We start from the raw sequence: 25244 nt of genomic DNA on the forward strand, positions 1-25244 counted from the left end.
GTGGGGAGGGTTGAGGTAAACAACTGAATAAAACAGAAAAGTAAAATCAGAATGAAAGAAGTGAGTCTAGTAAACACAGGCAAGAAAAAAAAAGTTTGAATATCGAGTGAAAGGAAAAATAAATTGGGAAGGGGTATGGGTTATGAGAACAAATTCCGCTTTCTGTACATGAATTTTAAGTAGGCTAAGATGCTTACATGGAGATGGCTTGTAGAGAGGAAGAATGCAAAGGGCTGAAGTGTAGGAATAACATGATTAGCACTTACTCCCAACATAGATTATTATACCTGCATTTATTGATGAAATAATTATCTACAGGAGTATGTAAAAATCAGGTAAGCACTGAATTACTTTTTAAATATGTCCCCCTAATCACTTTTTAAAGAGCCATGTTTTTAAAGAAAGTTGCTAAAATTTTATAATATTTTTGGTCAATATCTCAGTAATGAGTTTAGAAAACCCGACCAAAAGTTGGTGTATAGCATAGGAGCTCAACTTGGTGCTCTGTGATGACCTAGAGGCTGTGGGAGGCTCAAGAGTGAGGGGATATATGCATACGAGACTCCTATAGACGGAGGAGCCTGGTGGGCTACGTTGAAAGAGTCAGACACGACCGAGTGACACACAGAAAACTGACAGCTAATTCACTGTGTTGTACAGCAGAAACTAACGACACTAAAGCAATTATACTCCAATTTTAAAAAACTTGACCAACAGAAAAAGAACAGCCCTCATATAATACAGACTTAATCAGTAAAAAAGTAGCGGTTTTCTCCTATTCCTCTCCAACACCAAAACATTATTCCGACCCTAAAAATGGAAAAACTTAAAAATCACAACAAAGATTATGCAATTAATATAAAACTTTTAAAGGCTGAAGTCTATTTGTCCAAAACAACTTCTACTTTTATGTTTGGTGAATATAAAATTCTGTATATAGAAAAATATACCTGAAAATACAAGTGTTTAAAAACATATGTAGTTTCATATTGAACAAATTTTCACTACAATTTAGACTGTATTAGTCCAAAGTATATTTTCTATATACAGAAACTTAATTTAACTTAAATGCAAGACAAAAATTGATTAAGAAAATTCTATGAACAGAATGGTTGGGATCAATATCTGTTTAACATTGAAAGATAACCCCACAACCAGTACTCTTGCCTGGGAAATCCCATGGATGGAGGAGCCTGGTGGGCTGCAGTCCATGGGGTCGCTAAGACTCGGACACGACTGAGTGACTTCACTTTCACTTTTCACTTTCATGCACTGGAGAAGGAAATGGCAACCCACTCCAGTATTCTTGCCCGGAGAATCCCAGGGACGGAGGAGCCTCGTGGGCTGCCGTCTATGGGGTCGCACAGAGAGACATGACTGAAGCGACTTAGCAGCAGCAGCAGCACAACCAGAAATACTAGGCCAAAAGCAACACAAGTGTGATAAACTGATAAAAGTTAACACCACAATAAAATGAACCAGGTTTTAATGAAATTAAAATTTTACAGTCAAATGATTGAAAATGTTAGACTACCACACATTCTTCCCTTCAATCAAGTATACAAAATCCATGGAAAGCTGCCCTTTCTCCAATTTGACATTTAAACCATAAGTGAATCCCAAATTAGTCTGAGACTAAATGGAATTTCTTTTTGTGGTATCACCTATTACTTGAGCATATCACAAGAATTTACATAACAGGCTAGAGAACAGAAGTAAGAAATAACGGGTGCTTCAGTACCACCCATATTATCTACTAAGACCACAGTGTGAGCAACAGAGTGTAGATTCATGGTAGTAGTTCCTTGAATAAAACTGCTTATACTGTATCTTCCACAAACACAGGTTTTTGCAGTATCCAAATCTTGACAAAGATGGAGAGGAATGATATGAGAGCCATATGGAATCCTATTGGAAAAAAATATTTTAAAGATATTTTTTAATGATTCAAAACTTCATGTATTAGGACATCAATTATTAGACACTGAATTATAATCATGAGAAAAAAATTATTAATTCAGTATATTGTTTTTATTTTCCAAACTGGTACAAATGGGAAAAATATACTACATAATAGCATATGACATAAGCCTAAGAGGATCTATACTACTCCATAAAGTAGTGACCTTTTAGTATTGCCACTTAATAGTATAACCTACTGAATACAAGGAAACAGTCATCTGTCCTTTATATAATTATACTGTATGACCAGTATAACATAATTTAAATGTACGGCTCTCTCATACAATTCCTAAAAATGGTAATGAGAGAATTTCTCAGTTCTATCTGTGAAGAAACATTTATTTAAATAAATACATATACACTCCTAGGCATCAAGTGTTCAAAAGAGAATCCTAAACTGTGTGAAACAAATTTTTTAAAAGTTGTGATATTAGTTTTACTTTACTAAAACAAGCAAGGCTCTTAACTGTGCTTAAATTAAGTCATTCACCCTCTTACTTTAAATTAAAACTTCAGTGGCCCCCAATACAATTGCTCTCACCCTGCATAACACTGAGACAATCTCTTGAGATTGCCCGCCCAGTGCCCAGATCTCTCCTGCACCCTGAACATAATTATAGCCCAAGTGCTTTGTGTCTCCCATACGCTTTTCTTTATTCTTTCTCTAGTACATAGGCTGACACATTAACAGGTGTTCAGATCTTTTGCAACAAGTAAAACCTACTATTATAATTTAAACTGGTGCTGTTTTGTTTTGCCACACAGCATGTGGGATCTTAGTGCCCTGACCTCTGCCCCCTGCACTGGAAGTACAGTCTTAACCACTGGACCACCAAGGAAGTCCCTAAACTGGTGTTTAAAACCCTAGTAGAAAAGTGCACATCAAATAAAAAATAGTGGCTTACTTACTTAAAGGATGGGATTAAAAAAAACAGATGGGATTGACTTTGTTTACAATTTTTCATTTTTTCCACATGTACTAATCTGTTAACTTGTGTAAGTAACTATTAAAAAAAACAACAAAAACCACTTACTTTCCAGGCTCTTGGTTATAGACCAAGAAAAACACGAAACAGTTAAAGACTGTATTTTCTACCCAATGTAAGTCCCCACTAAGACTATAACTTTATGTTTGTAACCAGTAGTTAGGACAATCTATCAACAGCTAAATAGCAGAGATTGTTCTCATGGCTTTGGATCTATATTCTTAAACCAAGGGAGCTGGAAATTTGCAAAATTATACTTCAGTAAAGATCAGAGTCATCCTAGCCAATTTATGATCCTTTCAAATCATCAGTGACCATTTACAGTATTTCTCACTTGGACATAATTTTCAAATTTGAATACGTTATTTTTTTTTTCATAGGTACGTCTAGGAGGAAGCAAAGAACAAAACACTTGGGAGTAGTTTATCGCCAAAAGACACCATTTAGAGTTCTCTCAAATCAGCGGCTTCAACCTGAATCATGAGTATCACTTTTGGAGACTTTAAAAAATATATGACACACAGTAGGGGCCCATCTCTGGAGATTCTGAACTAGTTGGTTTGAGGTAGAATCTAGGACCCATATGACCAGATCTAGGTATGTATTTCACATCTATATTATTTAGAAGTTCCTCTACAACTAATGATAACACAATTAATGATTTTTAATTTGTCAAATAAGCAAATTACATGTATTTATAAGTCCAGTGAGTATCGAGACCTATTATGAACCAGGCACTGTTCTTGGCACTTACATGTACTGTCACTTGAGAGATAATTTTAAACTCCTAGTTAAGAGTCAATACCTTAAATCAGCAGTCCCCAAGTGTGGTCCCCTGACCAGCATTATCAGCATCTCCTTGGAACTTGTTAGAGATGCAGTTTCTTCATCCCCATGACAAATTTACTGAATAAGAATCTCTGAGGGTTGGGACCAGCAATCTGCTTTAGTTAAGTACTGTCTTACAATAAGCATGATTGGTGATGCATTCCTCAACTTTCGAGGATCACTACCTTAAAACAATAATGAGCCCTCAGTTACTTTTGGTGGTGGTGGTGGTTTAGTAACTAAGTCGTGTCTGCCTCTTGTGACCCCATGGACTGTAGCCTGCCAGGCTCCTCTGTCCATGGGAGTCTCCAGGCAAGAATACTGGAGTAGGTTGCCATTTCCTTCTCCAGGGAATCTTCCCAACCCAGGAATCAAACCCAGGTCTTCTGCATTGCAGGCAGATTCTTTACCAACTAAGCTACAAGGGTAGCCCAAGTTACTGTTAGAGCCTTAGTATTCAAAGTGTAACTCATGAACTAGCAGCCTCACCTTGAATGCAGTTTAAAAAGCAGATCTCCACTTCAGACCTCTAAAACAAAATCTGCTAAACAAGACTCCCAGGAATGTGATGAATATTAAAATTTGAGAAGTAAGCCAAGGCTCTTAATCCTAGCTAGCTGTACATTAGAAACACCTGGATAGTTAAAAAAAAAACAAAAAAAAAAAACAAAAAACCAACTCAGTCCTACTCCCAAGCATTCTGATTTAATAAGTCTTGGGTGGGGACTAACCATCAGAATTTTTTAAAGCTCCTTAGGTAATTCTAATGTGAAGTAAAATCTGAGAACCACTGCTTTAGGATAAGAGCACTTAAGCTAGGGACGATGAAGAGGGAAGACTGGCTTGGGTTTCAGTGGGAGTCTATGAGCACTATAAAGTTTATCTGTGTTTATTCATATGCCTATTCTTCTAGACCCATAACTTTTGTCATTTCTTTTTAAAAGAAGGCCACTGGAGCAAAGGGTCAGATTGTTCATAGTATAAACAGCTATGTTAAAGACTTAATTCTTGAGAATGATGAAAATACCATGATGCTATCAAAGGCTTACCTATTATATAATATGGTTCGTGCAGAAGATTCCAGTAAAGTTAATGGCATTTGCAGGTGTATAACTGGAAGGACTTTCGGTTGTTCAAAAGTATTTCCAAAAAGATCCAAGTACTCAAGGGATAAATTTTTAAATTCACTAGGCAAAAATGGAAGCTTATTTCGAGCTGCTGACAAAAACCGCAGGTTCCTGAGTTGTCCCATCTTGAAAGGAAGGCGAATCAATTCATTATCATCAAGTTTTAAATATGTAAGTTCTCGGAGCTGGCAAAACTGCACGGGGAGTGCCTTAATTTTGTTCTTGCTGATATCCAAACTCTGAAGTGACTTCTGGAGTGTAGACTGACACAAGGCTACACTAAATGATTCCAAGTGGTTATCATTCAGGTTAAGTTCTTGAAGGTGGATGAGGTCTCCAATTGTAGCTGGAAGCTTTTTTATATGGTTATGACTCAAGTCTAATTTTCTAAGGTTTTTTAAGCAAAGCATACGCATATCAACCCGGACAAGCCCACAATAAGAAGTCTGAAGATGTTCCAGAGAATAGGGGAAGTTCTTGCTTAGAGGATAGTCCTTTTTGGATGTGATAACCATTTTAGTTTTAAATTTTTCAAATTCTGAAGTCTTCACTGGTGTGAGGGTTGAAAGTGGTGCCTCAACATCACAGCCTCTATGAGCCAGTCGCACAGCTGAAAGGAAACTCTTTAGACTGCTGGAATTGGCCTGAAGATGTGAAAGTAGGTTGTACAATTATAAATTCCATTTTAGGTAATACATGCATGTTAATTCATCCTAAACAAACGTGGTGAAGTTGTATATGTAAATCATGCAATTATTTATTGAAAATTACTAAATTTTTTTCAGTATTCTATTTTCACTAAATTTAATTACATATACAAAAGTTTATTAAGTTTTTGAAAAAATTATGTTGACACACTCTAAATAAAACTGTTCACAGGGGGAACCATATGAGCATAAAATAAAACAGGAAAACATGAAGATTCCACTGAAGACTTGGATTTAAGATGAACTGACCCATCAACTATAATCTAATAAAATTTTTTTAAAAAGTTACTTTAACTGTAGCAACCAAAAGAAAATGAAAAGATGAAATGACCAAATCTCCGGTGCCTCAGAGACAGACTGAAGTAGTGTTGTACAGTGCAAAATACCCAGGGGGGTTATTCACAAAGACTAGGAATTGCGAAAAGCAATAGCCCTGCGAAAAGCAATAGCCCTGTCAAAAGCAAGGCCAAGGACTTCCCTAGTGGTGCAGTGGATAAGAATCTGCCTGCCAATGCTGGGGACATGGGTTCGATCCCTGGACCGGGAAGATCCTACATGCCGCAGAGCAACTAAGTCCAAGAGGTACTACTGAGCCCACATGTCAGAACTACTGAAACCCACTCACCTAGAGTCTGGGCTCCACAGGAGAAGTCACTACAATGAGAGGCCCATGCACTGCAACTCTCAACACAGCCAAAAATAAAATAAGTAAAAATTATATATGTATATATCAAGAAACTTTTAAAAATAAAAAAAGGCAGGTATAACTTAGCACTTACTGCCAAAAGTTGTACAACACATCGAAAGCAAGAGACCGCTTCCAGCTGGACAGAGAAATCACTATTAAATGACATGTGAATTAAGTCAGCAATAAAAATACTTGCTGGATACTTTAGAAGTTTCAAAAACTTTATATATGAAGGATTAGTGAACTTTCAGCAAGTCTGGGAAACTATTTGGTTGGAATGTGGGAGCTTTGCAGAGGAGTAAAAGAGGAGAAATATTGTATGGCTATAGAGTATAAATGAGTACCCTTGATGCCAGGGTAAGGAGGACAGAATGATCAAGCTGTGGGAGATCACTGAAGAATTGTGAGTTGAGAATTATGTAACAAGAGCTACATATTATTCTCGCAGCAATATACACAGTGAAGTGGACTGAGGAAAGTCTGGTGACCTGGGTTAAGTAGGTCCAGCAGAGAGACCTACTTGGGAGTTACACGCATCAAAGGGAGCTGTGGTAACAGAAAGCATGTATGGCAGAGAACAGGCAGAGGATGGGAATAAAGTCTTCACTCCCAGGATAGAAAAAAGGTTGCCAAGAAACAGGAAACAAAGGAGCGGCTAAGAAAACTGAAGATAAACCAGCACAGTGCCCTATCACAGGTGGCAAGAAAGAAAAGTTATGAAGGGAGTGGTCATCAGTGTCAAATTCTACAGAGCTCAAAAAGGATGAGTAATCATGGCAATGTGATTAGCAGATAGGAAGAGATCACTGACCTTTGACAGTGTTTTATGAATAAACCAGTGAAGTGAAAGTGAAGTCGCGTCGCTCAGTCCTGTCTGACTCTTTGCGATCCCATGTACTGTAGTCTACCAGGCTTCTCTGTCCATGGGATTTTCCAGGCAAGAGTACTGGAGTGGGTTACCATTTCCTTCTCCAGGGGATCTTCCTGACCCAGGGATCGAACCCAGGTCTCCTGCATTGCAGGCAGACACTTTACCCTCTGAGCCACCAGGGAAGCCCAAACCAGTGAAAGTAGAGGTCAAAAGAGATACTGAGAAAGTGGAACCAACAGCTTTAGCCTCAACTTTCCAGAAATGTGTCTTTTCTATTCTAATTGGTAGGACTCTCAGCTTGTTTGTAGGTAGAAGGAGTCAGTGGCAGGACAGGCTGATTAGCAAGAGAAAATGAAAAACCAGAACAGGAGGAGGTAGGACAAAGCACCTCCATTCAATAAAACAGCTTAAACAGTTATTAAACTTTAAATGTTTAGAAAGCACTTGACTTGGGGTCAAGGATAAAGGCAAATGCAAAGTTGAACAAATCACAGCTCCTACCCTCTGGGAAGGGAAAAACGGAAAAAGCGAGATAAGGCAAAGAAGAAAACAGTTTTTTTATCTTAATGGTTTATGTATTTTAAAAAAATGACTATAGTAAGTAACATATTCCCTAAAGTGTTTCCAGTTGTATTTTATCCATTTTTTAAACACCAAATTTAGATTTGTCACCTGTGATTCAGCTGCCAAGATGCAGACCTGTCCCACCTGCTTATAGAGTTCTAAGAACACCCCGAGGCTCCATCTTGGGCATAGAAGCAAAATCAGTTTTCCTTCTCATCCTGGGACACTTTTCTAAGACTGACTCTGCTCTTTTCAAGGCCACACAAGCAAGCCAGGGAAGCTGCCATCACTTCCTCAAACATGCCTGCAAGTGCCTATCTCTGTTCAGCTCCGTGGGAGATCAGGCTCCTAACACAGCCTCTATTCTCTTTACAGTAAACCAACCTACGCATTAATACCATACCTTACTGAGACAGATATCCACGGGAGGCTCCTTTAACCGAACAGTGGCTTTCCCCTCATCCACAAATTTGGTGAAGAACTGCTCAATGTTCTCCTTTAGCTGCTTGCAACCAATGAGGGGGGCGGGGGAGAAAAATGACAAAACCAGGTACTGTTATTCAGTATTTATTACACCTGCAATATGCCACTTTGCCAGGATTCAGTTTGGCTTATAGTCCTTACATCTGGGTGCTTTGTGGTTTTAAGATGTAAAGATTTTTGTTTGATTGCCTTTGGGGGTATTTACACTCCTTACCCAGCTTTGGGTAAGATATAATTGTTCTACCTGTCCAATAACTCTTCCTTCCTCAAAAACAGAATCCCCTTTGTTTGAGGAGAATGCTGCTTCTCTCCCATTCTAACTCTGGGTGTAGTAAGAGTTGCCAATAGTAGTTACCTGCTTTCTTAACTTCAGTCTACTAGCCTGGGGTAGGCATGCCTCCCACAAGATATAAACTTGATGAAAGCAGGAATCTTGTCTCCTTTGTTCAGTATTATTTTCCCAGAGCCAGAAGAGTGACTAACATATAATAGCTGCTCAATAATTTTTAATAACTGATGTTGCTTCTGCTGCAGACTTTAACAACCATTTATTGAGAAGCCACTATGTACCAGGCTCTATGACAGGGGGCTTGGGACAACAGTGGTAAATAAGACTAGCATGGTAATTACACTTATCAAGTTGCCAATTTCATGAGAGAAAGTTTATTAAACAAGTAATTATAAGCATAACAAATATTTAGACAAGGAAGTACAGGCCGCTATAAGACCTTATATAGGAAAGGATTCTTACCTGGTCTAGGGGTATGAAAGAGAACTGAAATGAGTAGGAAATGAAGGACTAAGATGTTAGGCAAGTGAAGATAACTGAGGGGAGGAGAGGGAGGTAGTATATAAATAAAATGGAATAGTGTACAAAGCCTTGAAGGTAAGAGAGTTTGGCAACTGAGGAGGTGAAAGACGTTCAGTATGCTGGAAGATCCAGTGAAAAAAGGCAGGTGAGTGTAGAGAGGTAAACAGAGATTAGATGATGGAGATTAGATGAATATTCAGCGGATATTACCATTAGATCTACATTTTGAAAAGTTCCCTTTAACTACAAAGTTTAATAATGAACTTTGGGAGAGGGGAGGATGGGATGGAGGAAAGACAATGGTAGAGGTAAGGAGATCCTTTAAGAAACCAGCCAGGTAAGGGACAACGGTGGTTTAGGCGACACCTGGGATGGAAGGGGGTATGAAAATACGAAAGTTACCCAGGAAGCAGAATTGAAAGAATTCAATAATATATTGGATGTGGGGAAGGAAAGCTTTTAAGGTTCCTGGAGAGGGACAGAATACTACTTAAAGGAGTTGCAGAACACTATCAGAAAAGCTGGGTTAGGGGTGGCAAGGAAAGTTAATCTGGAGGTATTCTGAGTTTGAAATACTGTGACACAACCAAATGAAGATTTCCAGTAGGTAGCTGGCTCAAGTTGGAAATTAAGGGAGAGGACTAGCAAAAGATACAGATTTGGAAATCAGTCAGATGGATGTCAGCGTCATGGGACAGAAAAGTAGAAGGCTGTAAGAAAGAGACCCAAGGTGCTTCCACACTCAGCACTAATTCCTACTCCTTAAGGCCAAAACCAAACCACCTTAACTTATCAAATAAATGTTTACTTGACCCCTACTATGTTCCAAGCCCTGTGGCACCACTTCTTCCACAAAACTTTCTCAAAGACTTGAATTAGAATTCATTTCATTTTTAATATTATACTATAGAATACCACTCTGCTTCTACCTTTCTTACAGCAATTATAGCCCACCTTTGTAAGTGGTGGTTTCTGTTTTTCCCTTTCTAGTCTTGGAAACAGTGATTAAATCAGGTTTATTTCCCAGTATCTATCCAGCAATGCACCCTGCACACAGTGTATTCAACTAGTGGTTTACAATAAAATTTCTGTTAGGATTTTCCGCTACTGACCTTAGCACAGCGGAAGTTTTAAAGGAGAGATCATAACAGACTCTTAAAACAGACAGTACCTAAGGTGGGCATGAAAAGATAGGTTTTAGGGAGGTCAACAGGGAAAAAAGGGAGACCCAATTCTGGTTATGAGTTTGCTTTTCTCACCTAACAGTTTTCTAATCTTTAAAATTTGGTGACTGAAGTCCTTTCCATTTGAAAAATTACATGAGTTGATTCCACCGGAAGAGAGGAATTATTTAGACTTTCAACTACTTACACAAACATTTACGTGGCTCTGAATGAAACAGCAATAACTCTTCCTCAGTAAGAGTATTTAAGAGCACTAAGAGTACTAAGAGTATTTACTGAGGATACAACACTGTAAGGGAAACAATCCCAGAAATTGTATAAAACCCAGTCAAGAGTTAGATGCAACAGAGGGTGATGAATCACCCCTCAATTTTATTATAGTAGGCACAAGGGTATTCTAGTCATTTTCACAAAAGAATGTGCCTGGAAATCAAGGTAAAAGGATTTTATAAAACTTGTGCTTTAAAAATTCAATTTCCAACTTCTTCTAGAGGGTTTACTACTGTTATGTAAATACAAAAAAGCCCCGTACCTAACAAATCAAAACTTAGGAAATTAAACAGCTGAGAAAGAGCGAGAGATGCAGTAGCCAAGAATTTTAATAAAATTATCAAGATGCAACCCAAGCATCACTGCTTTACTACTGTACTAATCGGGAAGATCCCCTGGAGTAGGAAATGGCAACCCACTCCAGTATTCTTGCCTGGAAAATCCCATGGACAGAGGAGCCTGGCGGGCTGCAGTCCCTGGGGTCGCAATGAGTCGAACACTACTGAAGCGACCGAGCACAGCACAATCTGGCCTAACGACCTTAGACGCATCCCACAAAGCCTTAAAAACAAACAAATTTAGAGAAGAAACTGGGAGAAACAGAATCTACTAAACCAAGGTGTAGTCATTTTACTGTTCTCCCAAACTGGACTGATGCTACTGATGCCGAAATTTCAAAGGCATTAAAGGGGCAGGGTTGCTATCTACTACTAAACAGCAAGGCTGTCAAGAAAGTCGCAGAAATGGGCAAAAAAATTAAGAAGTGACTCTTAAAATCTTTCCGCCTTTGGGTCCGTAGGGAGACGCCAGGGTCCGGGTGATGGTAGGGTTCAGGGGCCGGGCGGTCGGGAACCCCCAAGACGGAGCCCAGCTGGGCAAACAGTCGGGCGCTTAGGGCAAGAACGCCTGGCTGCTACCCCTGACCCGCCGGCTCCACGCACCTCGTAGCGGGTCCCGCGCTTGTCCTTCAGGGTGGAAATGAACAAGCAGGCGGGGTGACGGCCGCCCCGCTCGCCTCCAGCTCGGGGACCCGGCGGAGTCCTGGGCGCCTGCTGACAGAGGCTCAACACCGCCCGGACGCCCTTGCCCCGGTTCCTCAGCCCCAAGGCCGGCAAGTGCCGGCTGACCACCTCCACCTCGCAGTGCAGCTTCATCCCGCCAGGACGCCAGCCACCGGCTCCCACCGCTCGGCTTTGAAACTTCCCCTTTCCCGCCCCACCGCGCCGCCGCCGGGGCCCTCGAGCGCGGGCTGTCCGGGGATCTGCCTGCAGGCTCGCGGTGCCGACGTCCCTGTTTCTTCGGGCAGCTGCTCCACAAGTCCTGCGCGGGCGGACGGGGTCCCCTCTTCTGTGCAGGACCGAGTCTACACTGTGGCTGCGGACCGCGGACACCGACCGCCGGAGGGTCCGGCTCGCGCCTCCCGAACCCGGCGATCGGCGGGGGCGCCACGTCCTTTCCCCGGAGCGCGCGCTGACGGCCCCAGTGTAATACTTTGGGGCCGAGTCCTAGTTTCCGCTGCTGTCAGTTTACTCGCTGCCAGCACAGGTGGGGTCTTTGAGTTTCCCAAGAAAGGCCATAGTTCCTGTGTTTTGGGGGGAGTCTTTTTGCCTGTCCAGCTTTGCGAGGGGCCCACTGCCAGCTGGGGCGCTGATAGGCTGGTGTTTTGTTTTGGGTGCCCTGGAGGTGACAATTGCCACATCAGAAGGGAACTTGATATGACAAGATTTATCCAAGACTTTATTTGTTTTGGATAAATGATGCAGAGGGAACTGGCAACCCAACTCCAGTATTCTTGCCTGAAAAATCCCATGGACAGAGAAGCCTGGCGGGCTACTGTCCATGGGATCGCAAGAGTCCGACAAGACTTAGAGACTAAAGAACAATTCCTATTATAGAGATTCCCTGTTTACAACCGCTAGTGGATTGGATGGAGTGACTGACTTGACTGCATCTTAGACTTGGAAAGACCTTCCGGACCTTTCGGACTCCTTGTCTGACTCTTTGGGACCCCATGAACCGCAGGCCAGGCCTCCCTGTCCATCACCAACTCCCGGAGTTTACCCAAACTCCTGTCCATTGAGTCGATGATGCCATCCAACCATGTCATCCTCTGTTGTCCCCTTCTCCTCCTGCCTTCAATCTTTCCCAGCATCAGGGTGTTTTGAAATGAGCCAGCTCTTCGCATCAGGTGGCCAAAGTATTGGAGTTTCAGCTTCAACATCAGTCCTTCCAAAGAACACCCAGGACTGATCTCTTTTAAGAGGGACTGGTTGGATCTCCTTGCAGTCCAAGGGACTCTCAAGAGTCCAACACCACAGTTCAAAACCATCAATTCTTTGGCACTCAGCTTTCTTTATAGTCCAACTCTCAAATCCATACATGACTACTGGAAAAACCATAGCCTTGACTAGACCAACCTTTGTTGACAAAGTAATGTCTCTGCTTTTGAATATGCCGTCTAGGTTGGTCATAACTTTCCCTCCAAGGAGTAAGCGTCTTTTAATTTCATGGCTACAATCACCACCAGCAGTGATTTTGGAGCCCCCCAAAATAAAGTCAGCCACTGTTTCCATTGTTTTCCCATCTATTTGCCATGAAGTGACAGGACTGGATGCCATGATCTTCGTTTTCTGAATGTTGAGCTTTAAGCCAACTTTTTCACTCTCCTCTTTCACTTTCATCAAGAGGCTTTTTAGTTCCTCTTCACTTTCTGCCATAAGGGTGGTGTCATCTGCATATCTGAGGTGATTGATATTTCTCCCGGCAATCTTGATTCCAGCTTGTACTTCTTCCAGCCCAGCGTTTCTCATGATGTACTCTGCATAGAAGTTAAATAAGCAGGGTGACAATATACAGCCTTGACGTACTCCTTTTCCTATTTGGACCAGTCTGTTCCATGTCCAGCTGTAACTGTTGCTTCCTGATCTGCATGTAGGTTTCTCAAGAGGCAGGTCAGGTGGTCTGGTATTCCCATCTCTTTCAGAATTTTCCACAGTTTATTGTGAGCCACACAGTCAAAGGCTTTGGCATAGTCAATAAAGCAGAAATAGATGTTTTTCTGGAACTCTCTTGCTTTTTCGATGATCCAGCAGATGTAGGCAATTTGATCTCTGGTTCCTCTGCCTTTTCTAAACCCAGCTTGAACATCTGGAATTTCACGGTTCACGTATTGCTGAAGCCTGGCTTGGAGAATTTTGAGCATTGCTTTACTAGCGTGTGAGATGAGTGCAATTGTGTGGTAGTTTGAGCATTCTTTGGCATTGCCTTTCTTTGGGATTGGAATGAAAACTGACCTCTTCCAGTCCTGTGGCCACTGCTGAGTTTTCCAAATTTGCTGACATATTGAGTGCAGCACTTTCACAGCATCATCTTTCAGGATTTGAAATAACTCAACTGGAATTCCATCACCTCCACTAGCTTTGTTCGTAGTGATGCTTCCTAAGGCCCACTTGACTTCACATCCCAGGATGTCTGGCTCTAGGTGATCATGATTATCTGGGTCGTGAAGATCTTTTTTGTCCAGTTCTTCTGTGTATTCTTGCCACATCTTAATAAATGTCTTCTGCTTCTGTTAGGTCCATACCATTTTTGTCCTTTACTGAGCCCATCTTTGCATGAAATGTTCCCTGGTGCTGCTGCTGCTGCTAAGTCGCTTCATTCATGTTCGACTCTCCCTAGATATCTTAAATTTTCTTGAAGAGATCTCTAGTCTTTCCCATTCTATTGTTTTCCTTTATTTCTTTGCATTGATTGCTGAGGAAGGCTTTCTTATCTCTCCTTGCTATTCTTTGAAACTCCACATTCAAATGGGTATATCTTTCCTTCTCTCCTTTGCTTTTTCTTCTCTTCTTTTCACAGCTATTTGTAAGGCCTCCTCAGACAGCCATTTTGCTTTAATGCATTTCTTTTTCTTGGCAATGATCTTGATCCCTGTCTCCTGTACAATGTCATGAACCTCTGTCCATAGTTCATCAGGCACTCTGTCTATCAGATCTAGTCCCTTAAATCTATTTCTCATTTCCACTGTATAATCATAAGGCATTTGATTAAGGTCATACCTGAATGGTCTAGTGGTTTTCCCCACTTTCTTCAATTTACATCTGAATTTGGCAATAAGGAATTCATAATCTGAGCCACAGTCAGCTCCTGGTCTTGTTTTTGCTGACTGTATAGAGCTTCTCCATCTTTAGGCGCAAAGAATATAGTCAATCTGATTTCGGTGTTGACCATCTGGTGATGTCCATGTGGAGTCTTCTCTTGTGTTGTTGGGTGTATGCTATGACCAGTGCATTCTCTTGGCAAAACTCTATTAGCCTTTGCCCTGCTTCATTCTGTACTCCAAGGCCAAATTTGCCTGTTACTCCAGGTGTTTCTTGACTTCCTATTTTGCATTCTAGTCCCCTATAATGAAAAATGGACCTCTTTTTTGGTTCTTTCTTCTTTGGTTTTTCTAAAAGGTCTTGGAGGTCTTCACAGAACTGTTTAACTTCAGCTTCTTTAGCGTTAGTGATTGGGGCATAGACTTGGATTACTGTGATATTGAATGGTTTGCCTTGGCAACGAACAGAGATCATTCTGTCGTTTTTGAGATTACATCCAAGTGCTGCATTTAGGACTCTTTTGTTGACATGATGGCTACTCCATTTCTTCTGAGGGATTCCTGCCCACAGTAGTAGATATAATGGTCATCTGAGTTAAATTCACCCATTCCAGTCCATTTTAGTTTGTTGATTCCTAGAATGTCGACATTCACTCTTGCCATCTCCTGTTTGACCACTTCGAATTTGCCTTGATTCATAGACCTAACATTCCAGGTTCCTATGCAATATTGCTCTTTACAGCATTGGACCTTGCTTCTATTATCAGTCCCATCCACAACTGGGTGTTGTTTTTGCTTTGGCTCCATCCCTTCATTCTTTCTGGAGTTATTTATCCACTGATCTCCAGTAGCATTTTGGGCACCTACTGACCTGGGGAGTTCATCTTTCAGTGTCCTGTCTTTTTGCCTTTTCATACGATTCATGGGGTTCTCAAGGCAAGAATACTGAACTGGTTTTCCATTCCCTTCTCCAGTGGACCATATTCTGTCAGACCTCTCCACCACGACCCATCTGTCTTGGGTGGCCCTACACGGCATGGCTTAGTTTCATTGAGTTAGACAAGGCTGTGGTCCATGTGATCAGATTGGCTAGTTTTCTGTGATTTTGGTTTCAGTCTGTCTGCCCTCTGATGCCCTCTCTTAGCGCCTACCATCTTACTTGGGTTTCTCTTACCTTGAAACACAGTTTATAGTATTCTAATTCAATTCTCTCACTTCACACAAGAGTAGTGGAGGCTGAAAAGAGTAAAGGAATTTGCCTGTGACCTCACAGATAGTCACTGGTAGAACAAATAGTACTAGAACTTAAGTCTCAAATGCTGTATTTAATTCTTCCAAGAAACCTTCATGGATTTCCACTCTGCAGTTTAATTGAATACAGTTACCCAAAGCCTTGCCTCTTTTTCTCTTTGGAATCCAGGTCCTATAAACTAGCTGGACAAATCTCTCCAGAGCAGCCTTTGTCGTTTTCAGTTACTTCTTAGTATGTGATCTTTGAGGGTCCATGGAGCTCAACTCTGCATTTTAAAATGTACCATGTTTCTTCTAGCAAGTTTAGATGTTCACAGCAAGAGGAATCTTAGGTTTTCTTGTCTAAAATAACTGCTATATGATTACTTATTTAATGCCTGTCTTCACCAATAGACTACAAGCTTCCTGGACAGCTTCTTGAGTCACTACTGTCGTATTTAAGATCAAGCATAATGTTCACATATTGTGGGTACTCAATGCATATTTACAGAATAAATGAATGAGTAAATGAATATCATTTAACAAATATGACTGATTTGATCTCCTTGCATATATGTATATGTATAGGTATTGATAGATGTATAGGTATATGTATGGATAGATAGAAATACATTACCACATTTGTTTGCTGAAAAGATACTGTATGTATATGTATATGTATAGGTATAGATAGATGTATATGTATATGTATAGATAGATAGAAATATTTTACCACATCTGTTTACTGAAAAGATACTGGCAAAATAATTTAATGCCTGTAGATATTTACCAGGTTTTCCCTGGTAGCTCAACTGGTAAAGAATCCACCTGCAATTCAGGAGACCCTGGTTCAATTCCTGGGTTGGGATGATCCCCTGGAGAAGGGATAGGCTGCCCACTCCAGTATTCATGGGCTTCTGTGATCACTCAATGGATAAAGAATCTGCCTGCAATGTAAGAGATCTGCAGGTGTTTGATCCCTGGGTTGGGAAGATCCCCTGGAGAAAGGCATGGCAACCCACTCTAGTATTCTTGCCTGGAGAATCCCTATGGACAGAGGATCTTGGTGGGCTATAGTTCATGGGGTTGCAAAGCATCAGACATGACTGACTAAGCACAGGTGTTTATCATTAGTGTCATGTAGAGATATCAAATAATACTAAGAACTGTTGCAAAAAAGGATATCTCTATAGCTGTTGACTATTGTGCTATAAATTTAAAAAGCAAAAAGATTTGAGGATAACTTGAAAAGTACAATTACATTTTGGTAGAACAGCAAAAAAAATACCTTAAGTGTGCGTGTATTAATGTTACAGAAGGAAATATATCAGTCTGTTAATACTTGTTAGTGGGTGGAGAGGAAATTTAAGGTTACGGATTTTAGAACAGCTATTTAATTTATGCATTGTTTAAATGTCTACAGAGAATAGATTTCTACTGTTGTAAATATTAAATACAGATTTAAGAAATGTGGAAATAGACAATTGGAGTCAAAGTAAATAAGAATGCAAAAAAAAAAAAAAACAAATATGTATGAGAGCCTGTATTGTGCTAGAATAGAGTAAGATTACTGATTAATATGCATTTGGTTAATCCTTCTTGTGTTAGAATAAGTAGCTAGCCATTTGGTAGGGAAAGAAACTGGATTTCTCCTGTACTCGTGGGGGACAGAGACATAACTTTTGGGTGGACTCAGGATTTAAAATGAAAACCAAAATTATAACAGTACTACAAGAAAACACTGGAAAAAAAATTTTAAACCTATCAATAATAAATTTTGATACAAAAACTTTAAAACTATTTGCAACCAATATGATGATCAAAGGGCTAATTTTCTTTCATATAATCATTTACAAATACACAAACTACAGCCCAGTAAAACATTAAGAAACTGGACTGTAGACTGGAAGGAGAAATTATCTGCTAACGATACATGGCTGTCTTATAAACACAGGAAAACATGCTCTGCATCATTAACATTCAAATAGAAAGAACGGTTGTCATCTTTAGGCTATTAGAAGGCCAAATATAAAAAAAGTTTGTTAAAAAAAAAAGTTTGTTACTTCACACTGTTGGGGGAGTGTGGAAAAACAGATACATTCTATGGGTATGAGGCTGAATTGTTATAATATCCATAGAAGGCAAACTGGTAATCTCTATCAAAAATTTAAAAGTTCATATTCTTTGGTCTCTGAGTCCCATTTCCAGAATTTTATTTTATAGACCTACTTTATAATGTAGATATACTATATAGATATGACTACACTTTAAGTATGCAAAAGAATGTTCAAAGATGTTTCCATTTAATTTCATCTTCTACTTTTGGTACTTATTTCTTTATAGCTTTTATACTCTTCTAAGATGCTTTATGACCTATTTGTGAGAATACTGGGTATGGTATTCTGTTTGTGTAAATGAAAAGAGAAGTAATAAACATATATAAAGATAAGTACAAATGTGTATATGGACACATTTATACATATACATAGATATAACACACATACACTTCCGAGTGGATGAATACATAGGTAGACAGATAACACCGTTTTTTAAAGATCCTCTCCAAAACTGGTAACAGGTGAGTTTGGACAGAGAGACTGGAGAAACAGGGATCTGGGTTGAATAAAAACTTACTTTTAAAAATATACTTTAAGTATCTGTGTTTTGCTTTACAGTATGTGCTGTGCTGTGCTTAGTCGCTCAGTCGTGTCCGACTCTTTGCCACCCCACGGACTGTAGCCCGCCAGGCTCCTCTGTCCATGGGGATTCTCCAGTCAAGAATACTGGAGTGGGTTGCCATGCCCTCCTTCAGAAGATCTTCCCAACCCAGGGATCGAACCTAGGTCTCCTGCAATGCCAGTGGATTCTTTACGGTGTGAGCCACCAGAAAGCCCGCTTTACAGTATACAATTAATTAAAATATCAATATCTGTTGAAATATTTTCTAAAAGAAAAATTTGTTAAATTTTTTATGGAGATTATCAATTTGCCTTCTATGGAAATTGTAACAATTCAACTCATACCCATAGAAAGTATCTGTTTTTTCACATTCCTCAACAGTGTGAAGTAGCAAACTTTTTTTTTGTACTTGTCCTTCTGATAGCCTAAAAATGGCAACTCTTGTTTTTATTTGAATTTTGATGATGCAGAGCTTAATGCATCATAAACATATACATGTTTATATATATATATGTTTCAATATATATATTCAATATATATTTTGAAATTGAAGACAGCTCAATAGAGATGTAAGTCTTTAATTATGGATGCAGAATCACAAATAATTGTGAGACTAAGTTAAGGAGGAAAATAGGTGATATCTTGAATAATGATGTCTTAACATGCAGATCATTCCAATGTGCTTAAATTAAAAAAATAATATCTACACTCAGGTGGAACAAAATATTAATAGGGGTTATCTGGGCTAGGAGATTAATGGCACATTTTTTCTTTTTCTTTGAATTTCATTGTATTTAAGAAAGAAAGAGTCAGTCAGTTCAGTTCAGTCGCTCAGTCGTGTCCGACTCTGTGACCCCATGAATCGAAGCACGTCAGGCCTCCCTGTCCATCACCATCTCCCGGAGTTCACCCAAACTCACGTCCATCGAGTCAGTGATGCCATCCAGCCATCTCATCCTCTGTCGTCCCCTTCTCCTCCTGCCCCTAATCCCTCCCAGCATCAGGGTCTTTTCCCATGAGTCAACTCTTTGCATAAGGTGACCAAAGTATTGGAGTTTCAGCCTCAGCATCAGTCCTTCCAATGAACATCCAGGACTGATCTCCTTTAGGATGACTGGTTGGACCTCCTTGCAGTCCAAGGGACTCTCAAGAGTCTTCTCCAACACCACAGTTCAAAAGCATCAATTCTTCAGCACTCAGCTTTCTTCACAGTCCAACTCTCACATCCATACATGACTACTGGAAAAACCATAGCCTTGACTAGATGGAACTTTGTTGACAAAGTAATGTCTCTGCTTTTTAATATACTGTCTAGGTTGGTCATAACTTAGACTACTTGGTATGTATTATATTCAGGGAAAATGTAATCTAAAAGAAGTATTTAAAAGCCAAATACAAATGAGTAATAGGATTTTGTAAAAATAGTATAGAATTAAGCTAAAAGCTCTTTACAAATACTGGGATAAAATGGACTTTTAAAATGGTATTCTCAGCTTTCTTATTGAAAAAGAAATTGATAATTCCATTGATGGAGATAGATGGTGCTACATCATCTTAAGACTGAGTGGGGAGTACAACTTTTCAACTGCAGTTTTGTAATATCTCCATCAAGGAGAATAATTTTCAAGACTAGAATAAACATTAAGAACTACTTGAATATCACCATAGTTCAAGATAGTTTAAGCTATAAGAGATTGTTATTGTTCAAGTGTAATTAATTGTTTCTTGTTTATCTTTCCCCTGCTCCCTTGAGGATTTTATAGCAGAGTATTGAAAATATTTATGGAATTGATCTCAGTACCATTGTCATCTTTTAACAATTATGGAGAACAACTAGGAAAGGCCTGAGAGACTATAGGCCACGAAATGTTTGATTAGCTTCTGAGAAGCATATGGATTTTGTAAACTACACATCTATGACTGATACAAATCCAGGCAAACTGTAGAAGCTTGACATTGTACCTTCTACAGTCAGGCTTTAAATTTTAATTAATCATCTGTCACTAGATCTTTTGTGCATCCTCCTTTCTACTTACACAGGGTTGTTATCCTCCCTAAGCTTTTCCCAACTCCAGTTCTGGGCTCAAAGTCGTCCTCTCACTATGTTCCCTGCTGCCTGTGTAAACCTCACTCTTCACTTAAGGTCTATTTCAAAGGCCCCTCAAATGAAACTCACCCTGGAATTAATCTCTTTCTTCTTTGCTCTTCTTGTGCTCTATGAGTACATCTATCATTGAATACAATTGTCCTACCTACTTAGAGTCATGAAAGTTGAACCTGAAAACAAAAAAAAGAAGCTGAAACTGGAAGGAAGGGCTCTGAGATAGTTTTATTTTTCTCAATACATTCGTTTTGAGAGCAGGATCAGGTCATATCAGTTTTTTAAATCTCTGGCTTGACTACTTCCTTTATCAGGTAACAAAGTGCCTAATTTAGGTTGGGAGGGGCACTAGATCTGAAAGAATATATCTTCAAGAGGTATGGTATTTCAATTCTAGTATAACGGTTCATGTGTAAAAGTTTTCTGCATTATTGCACCCTACAATAGATCTGGTTAAAGCTTAGATATCAGAGCCATGTATAATTTTAGGTTTATTCAGAGACATTATAAATGACTACGTGGATTTTAGGGACAGCAAAGTGAAAAGGAACTAAAAAGCCTCTTGATGAAAGTGAAAGAGGAGAGTGAAAAAGTTGGCTTAAAGCTCAACATTCAGAAAACGAAGATCATGGCATCCGCTCCCATCACTCCATGGGAAATAGATGGGGAAACAGTGGAAACAGTGTCAGACTTTATTTTTTGGGGGTCCAAAATCACTGCAGATGGTGATTGCAGCCATGAAATTAAAAGACGCTTACTCCTTGGAAGAAAAGTTATGACCAACCTAGATAGCATATTCAAAAGCAGAGACATTACTTTGCCGACTAAGGTCCGTCTAGTCAAGGCTATGGTTTTTCCTGTGGTCATGTATGGATGTGAGAGTTGGACTGTGAAGAAGGCTGAGCGCCGAAGAACTGATGCTTTTGAACTGTGGTGTTGGAGAAGACTCTTGAGAGTGCCTTGGACTGCAAGGAGATCCAACCAGTCCATTCAAAAGGAGATCAGCCCTGGGATTTCTTTGGAAGGAATGATACTAAAGCTGAAACTCCAGTACTTTGGCCACCTCATGAGAAGAGTTGACTCACTGGAAAAGACTCTGATGCTGGGAGGGATTGGGGGTAGGAGGAGAAGGGGACGACAGAGGATGAGATGGCTGGATGGCATCACTGACTCGATGGACGTGAGTCTGAGTGAACTCCGGGAGTTGGTGATGAACAGGGAGGCCTGGCGTGCTGCGATTCATGGGGTCGCAAAGAGTCGGACACGACTGAGCGACTGAACTGAACTGAACTGAACTGAACTGAACTTTCACTTGTTTATCGGACGGCATTTGGTTTTCACAAGTTGTTTTATTACCGAATCATCTAGTCAAAGCAGCACACATTGGCTATTTACTTTTTCTTACTTTAAACTCAAGTAGCTACACAAATATTAAAGACATTGTCTCTTGTAATTCTTCTGGAATAGTGTAGGTGTCTCTAGAAGCTGTGTGCCAATTAAAAAGAAGTCGCCTAACAGAACAGCAACTCCTACCGTCCACTCCTAATTATTACAGTTGATTTTAAGTTATTTTACAATTTTATTCCAGTAGGTGTCAGTGCTGAGTTCAGGAAAAATCCTTTTTCCAAGTGCAAACTTTTAATTAGAAGAATGTATAAAGGTTCAGACGACAAGGAAGAAGTTACATCGTGTATTTCTTTAAAGTTCAAAACTCTTTCCTGGAGGCTCAAAAAGAGACAGGGTCTCGCTATGTTGCCCAGGCTGGAGTACAGTGGCTATTCACAGGCGCGATCCCACTACTGATCAGCACGGGAGTTTTGACCTGCTCCGTTTCCGACCTGGGCCGGTTCACCCCTCCTTAGGCAACCTGGTGGTCCCCCGCTCCCGGGAGGTCACCATATTGATGCCGAACTTAGTGCGGACACCCGATCGGCATAGCGCACTGCAGCCCAGAACTCCTGAGCTCAAGCGATCCTCCAGCCTCAGCCTCCCGAGTAGCTGGGATTACAGGCGCGCGCCACCGCGCCCGGCGATCGCAAACCTGCGCAAGACAACACTTGAAGCTGAGGTGTGGTGACGTCATCAGCTGTGCCCGCCTAGAATATTTGCAAGCCTCTCTCCGCCCCTGCGACTCCGTGGACACATTGCGCACGCGCCATTTAACAGCATTGCCTTCTGGGTAAGCTGTGTCCTAAAATTTTGAAGGGCGCATGCGTACGCTACCTCCTTCCTTTTACCTCGTTGCAGCCGAGAAAGCAACATGGGTCACCAGCAGCTCTACTGGAGCCATCCGAGAAAATTCGGCCAGGGTTCTCGCTCTTGGTGAGAAACAGAATGTGGTTGTTTGGAAGGGTTGCTTTGGGGCGCGACACTGCTTGAAATATAATGTAGAGGAGCCCACGGGCGGCGCGTGGGGGGAGACGGAATCGGAGAGGTGGCTGCCGCCATTTACAGGCCTCCGATGGGTCCGTGGAGAACTGCAGTGCGAGTGGTGGCCCCCAGCAGTGCCGATACTTTTCTTTATGTGACTAGCGATAACGCCGTTTCTTTTTGCAGCCGGGTCTGCTCAAACCGGCACGGTCTGATCCGGAAATACGGCCTCAATATGTGCCGCCAGTGTTTCCGCCAGTATGCGAAGGACATCGGCTTCATTAAGGTACGCTGGCGGACGCCACGGTCTCCTGTTTCACGGAGGGGCCGGCAAGCCGGTAGTTCGGTGTCGGCGTTTGATCAGTGCAGTTTTTCTCTTTCATCTAGCAGGGCTCTTCCTTTGTAGCGGACAGCACAGTTGAGAGGCTGAGCAGTCATCTTAACAGGATTGAGGGGGATGTGAAGGCGTGGAAAAGTAGTTTTTTAAATATCTTTTTACCCACTTCTGTTAGTTTTAGCTGCTATATGTAATGTTGGATAAACATTACTTTTCAGAAGTCGGTAAAATGAAACATTAGATCACTAATCATATCTTGTTAATTTTCGGCAAAATACGTGCCTTGACCGCTGCCTTGAAATAACTGAATAGAGTTATGTAGTGGAATGAGCTTGAGGTTTGGGGCCAGAGAGACCTTTTTAGGATTCAGAGGTCTGTCATTTAATAGTCTTATGACTTTGGTCAAGTCACTCAAAGTTAAGTTTTTTCCTGTGAAAAATGAATAGTAGGGTTGTTGCAACATACGTGACGGTTTCTTGCCTCCTAAAAGTCACTTAAATGTTAGTTTTTTTTTTAAATTTAAGTTGAAGATTAATTTCTAACTGGCTCTTTGAAATATAAAATTTTGTCACTACCTTTTTATTAGTAATCAGAATGCAACAATGTTGAGTAGAACTTATTTGTTTAAATTAGAAGTTCTTATGTTGAAGTGTTACCGTAGGTATAATTTGTTAATGTAATAGCGGAGATGAATTGTTAATGTGCGATTTCTGTGACAAAGTATCTTAAGCATAAACTTTTGACTTTGACCAGATACCTAAGAAATACATGTTATGGAAGTTGAAATAACTCAGTATCACAGATGGGAGAATGGACTCAAGTCTGCCAGTTTTGTGTCCCATTTCTCAGAGATTAAGAATAAATGAATTGATTTATGAATGTCTCATAGAATAGTGTCTGGCACACAATGAGTAATGAAATATTAGCTGTGTAATTAGTTACTACTTAATGACAGTCTTGAGCTTTTGGTAAGGATCATTTTCTGAAGCAATGTTTTTCTATTGGGAAATTTCTTTGATGGTAGAAGTGGATATCCCAATACAAAAATTGAGTTACAAATCAAGCTGAGATTCATGGAGCAGCTTGTAGTAGGTGTTCAATAAATATTTAAGGTATTTAGATCTGGATTACTAGTTTGGGTGGGTCAGATTTCCAGTTTAAACCTCATTCTACAATGAACCATTTCTTTCTGAGAATAAAACGGTGATGTTTAAGGCATTTTGAATTAATTTTCTTTTTTTTTTTTTCCCCAGTTGGACTAACCGAACTTCCTCAGATGGCTCATCCAGGACATCAGCCTTAGGCGGAAATAATACTAGCTCTTTGTATATAAAATAAAAGTTTTCAAAACTTCAATTATGAGTGAAATCTTTTAAAAATTTACTTCTCAGGATTCAACTTAAAAATACTTATTTTCCCTGACTTATGCGAAAGTATTCATGCTGAACTCTTGCAGTGGCAGTTTTAGCTTTATACTGCAAAAAAGCCATTTTTTGTTAAGGTGCCCACTACATGTAGCAGCATCCAGCATATAACCTGAGACAAATTGGACTCTTGAGTAGTTGCTGTCATTAAGATCTGCTCTGAGCATTTACCTAGTGTTTAGTAGTCCTGGCTTTGGGGATAATTCACCAGTTTACAAGAAAGCTTGTAAATTTCCTAACGTGTTTGGGTGAGGTGATTAAAAGTGAAATGGGTCTTATGAACAAAAGTAGCTTTTAGTGGGGCAAGGTTTAACAGAAAAACAAGTCTATCAGAATAGGCAGCATAAAAGTTGAGCTAGTCAACTAACACACAAGTCAAAATGACTTAAGAGGAAGACTGGATTTATTGAGGGATTAGGTGTGGGAGAGAACCAAGAGTGATTCTAAGGATTTTGGCCCAAGCAACTGGAAGGGTTACTCTTGAGCCAGGACTAAAAAGTTAGCTTGGTTAGGGAAGAAAAAG

General features: G+C 40.3%; 2 protein-coding genes across 4 annotated transcripts; one reads left to right on the forward strand and one right to left on the reverse strand.

Annotated features, from left to right (window-relative positions):
• Window positions 1-1469: 1469 nt before the first annotated feature.
• On the reverse strand, window positions 1470-11678 carry LRR1 (leucine rich repeat protein 1). Of its 2 annotated transcripts, XM_040226794.1 has the most exons (4): window positions 11423-11678; window positions 8137-8235; window positions 4826-5547; window positions 1470-1908 (listed from the first exon to the last, which is right to left on the reverse strand). In XM_040226794.1, exons 1-4 carry the CDS (start codon window positions 11633-11635, stop codon window positions 1668-1670), a joined length of 1275 nt encoding a protein of 424 aa, XP_040082728.1. In that variant the 5' UTR covers window positions 11636-11678; the 3' UTR covers window positions 1470-1667. The 2 variants fall into 2 exon arrangements, with proteins under 2 accessions (XP_040082728.1, XP_040082729.1); XM_040226795.1 differs by lacking the exon at window positions 4826-5547 and having other exon boundaries at window positions 1750-1908; window positions 11423-11657.
• An 11010-nt stretch (window positions 11679-22688) lies between these two features.
• Window positions 22689-24653, forward strand: RPS29 (ribosomal protein S29). 2 transcript variants are annotated; one of them, XM_040226806.1, is made up of 3 exons: window positions 22689-22912; window positions 23147-23246; window positions 24551-24653. In XM_040226806.1, the coding sequence occupies exons 1-3, from the start codon at window positions 22851-22853 to the stop codon at window positions 24557-24559; spliced, it is 171 nt and encodes a 56-aa protein (XP_040082740.1). In that variant the 5' UTR covers window positions 22689-22850; the 3' UTR covers window positions 24560-24653. The 2 variants fall into 2 exon arrangements, with proteins under 2 accessions (XP_040082740.1, XP_040082739.1); XM_040226805.1 differs by lacking the exon at window positions 24551-24653 and adding an exon at window positions 23327-23397 and having other exon boundaries at window positions 23147-23277.
• The last annotated feature ends 591 nt before the right edge of the window (window positions 24654-25244 follow it).

This window comes from Oryx dammah, unplaced genomic scaffold (genome assembly GCF_014754425.2).
Source record: "Oryx dammah isolate SB20612 unplaced genomic scaffold, SCBI_Odam_1.1 HiC_scaffold_26, whole genome shotgun sequence".
NCBI lineage: Eukaryota > Metazoa > Chordata > Mammalia > Artiodactyla > Bovidae > Oryx > Oryx dammah.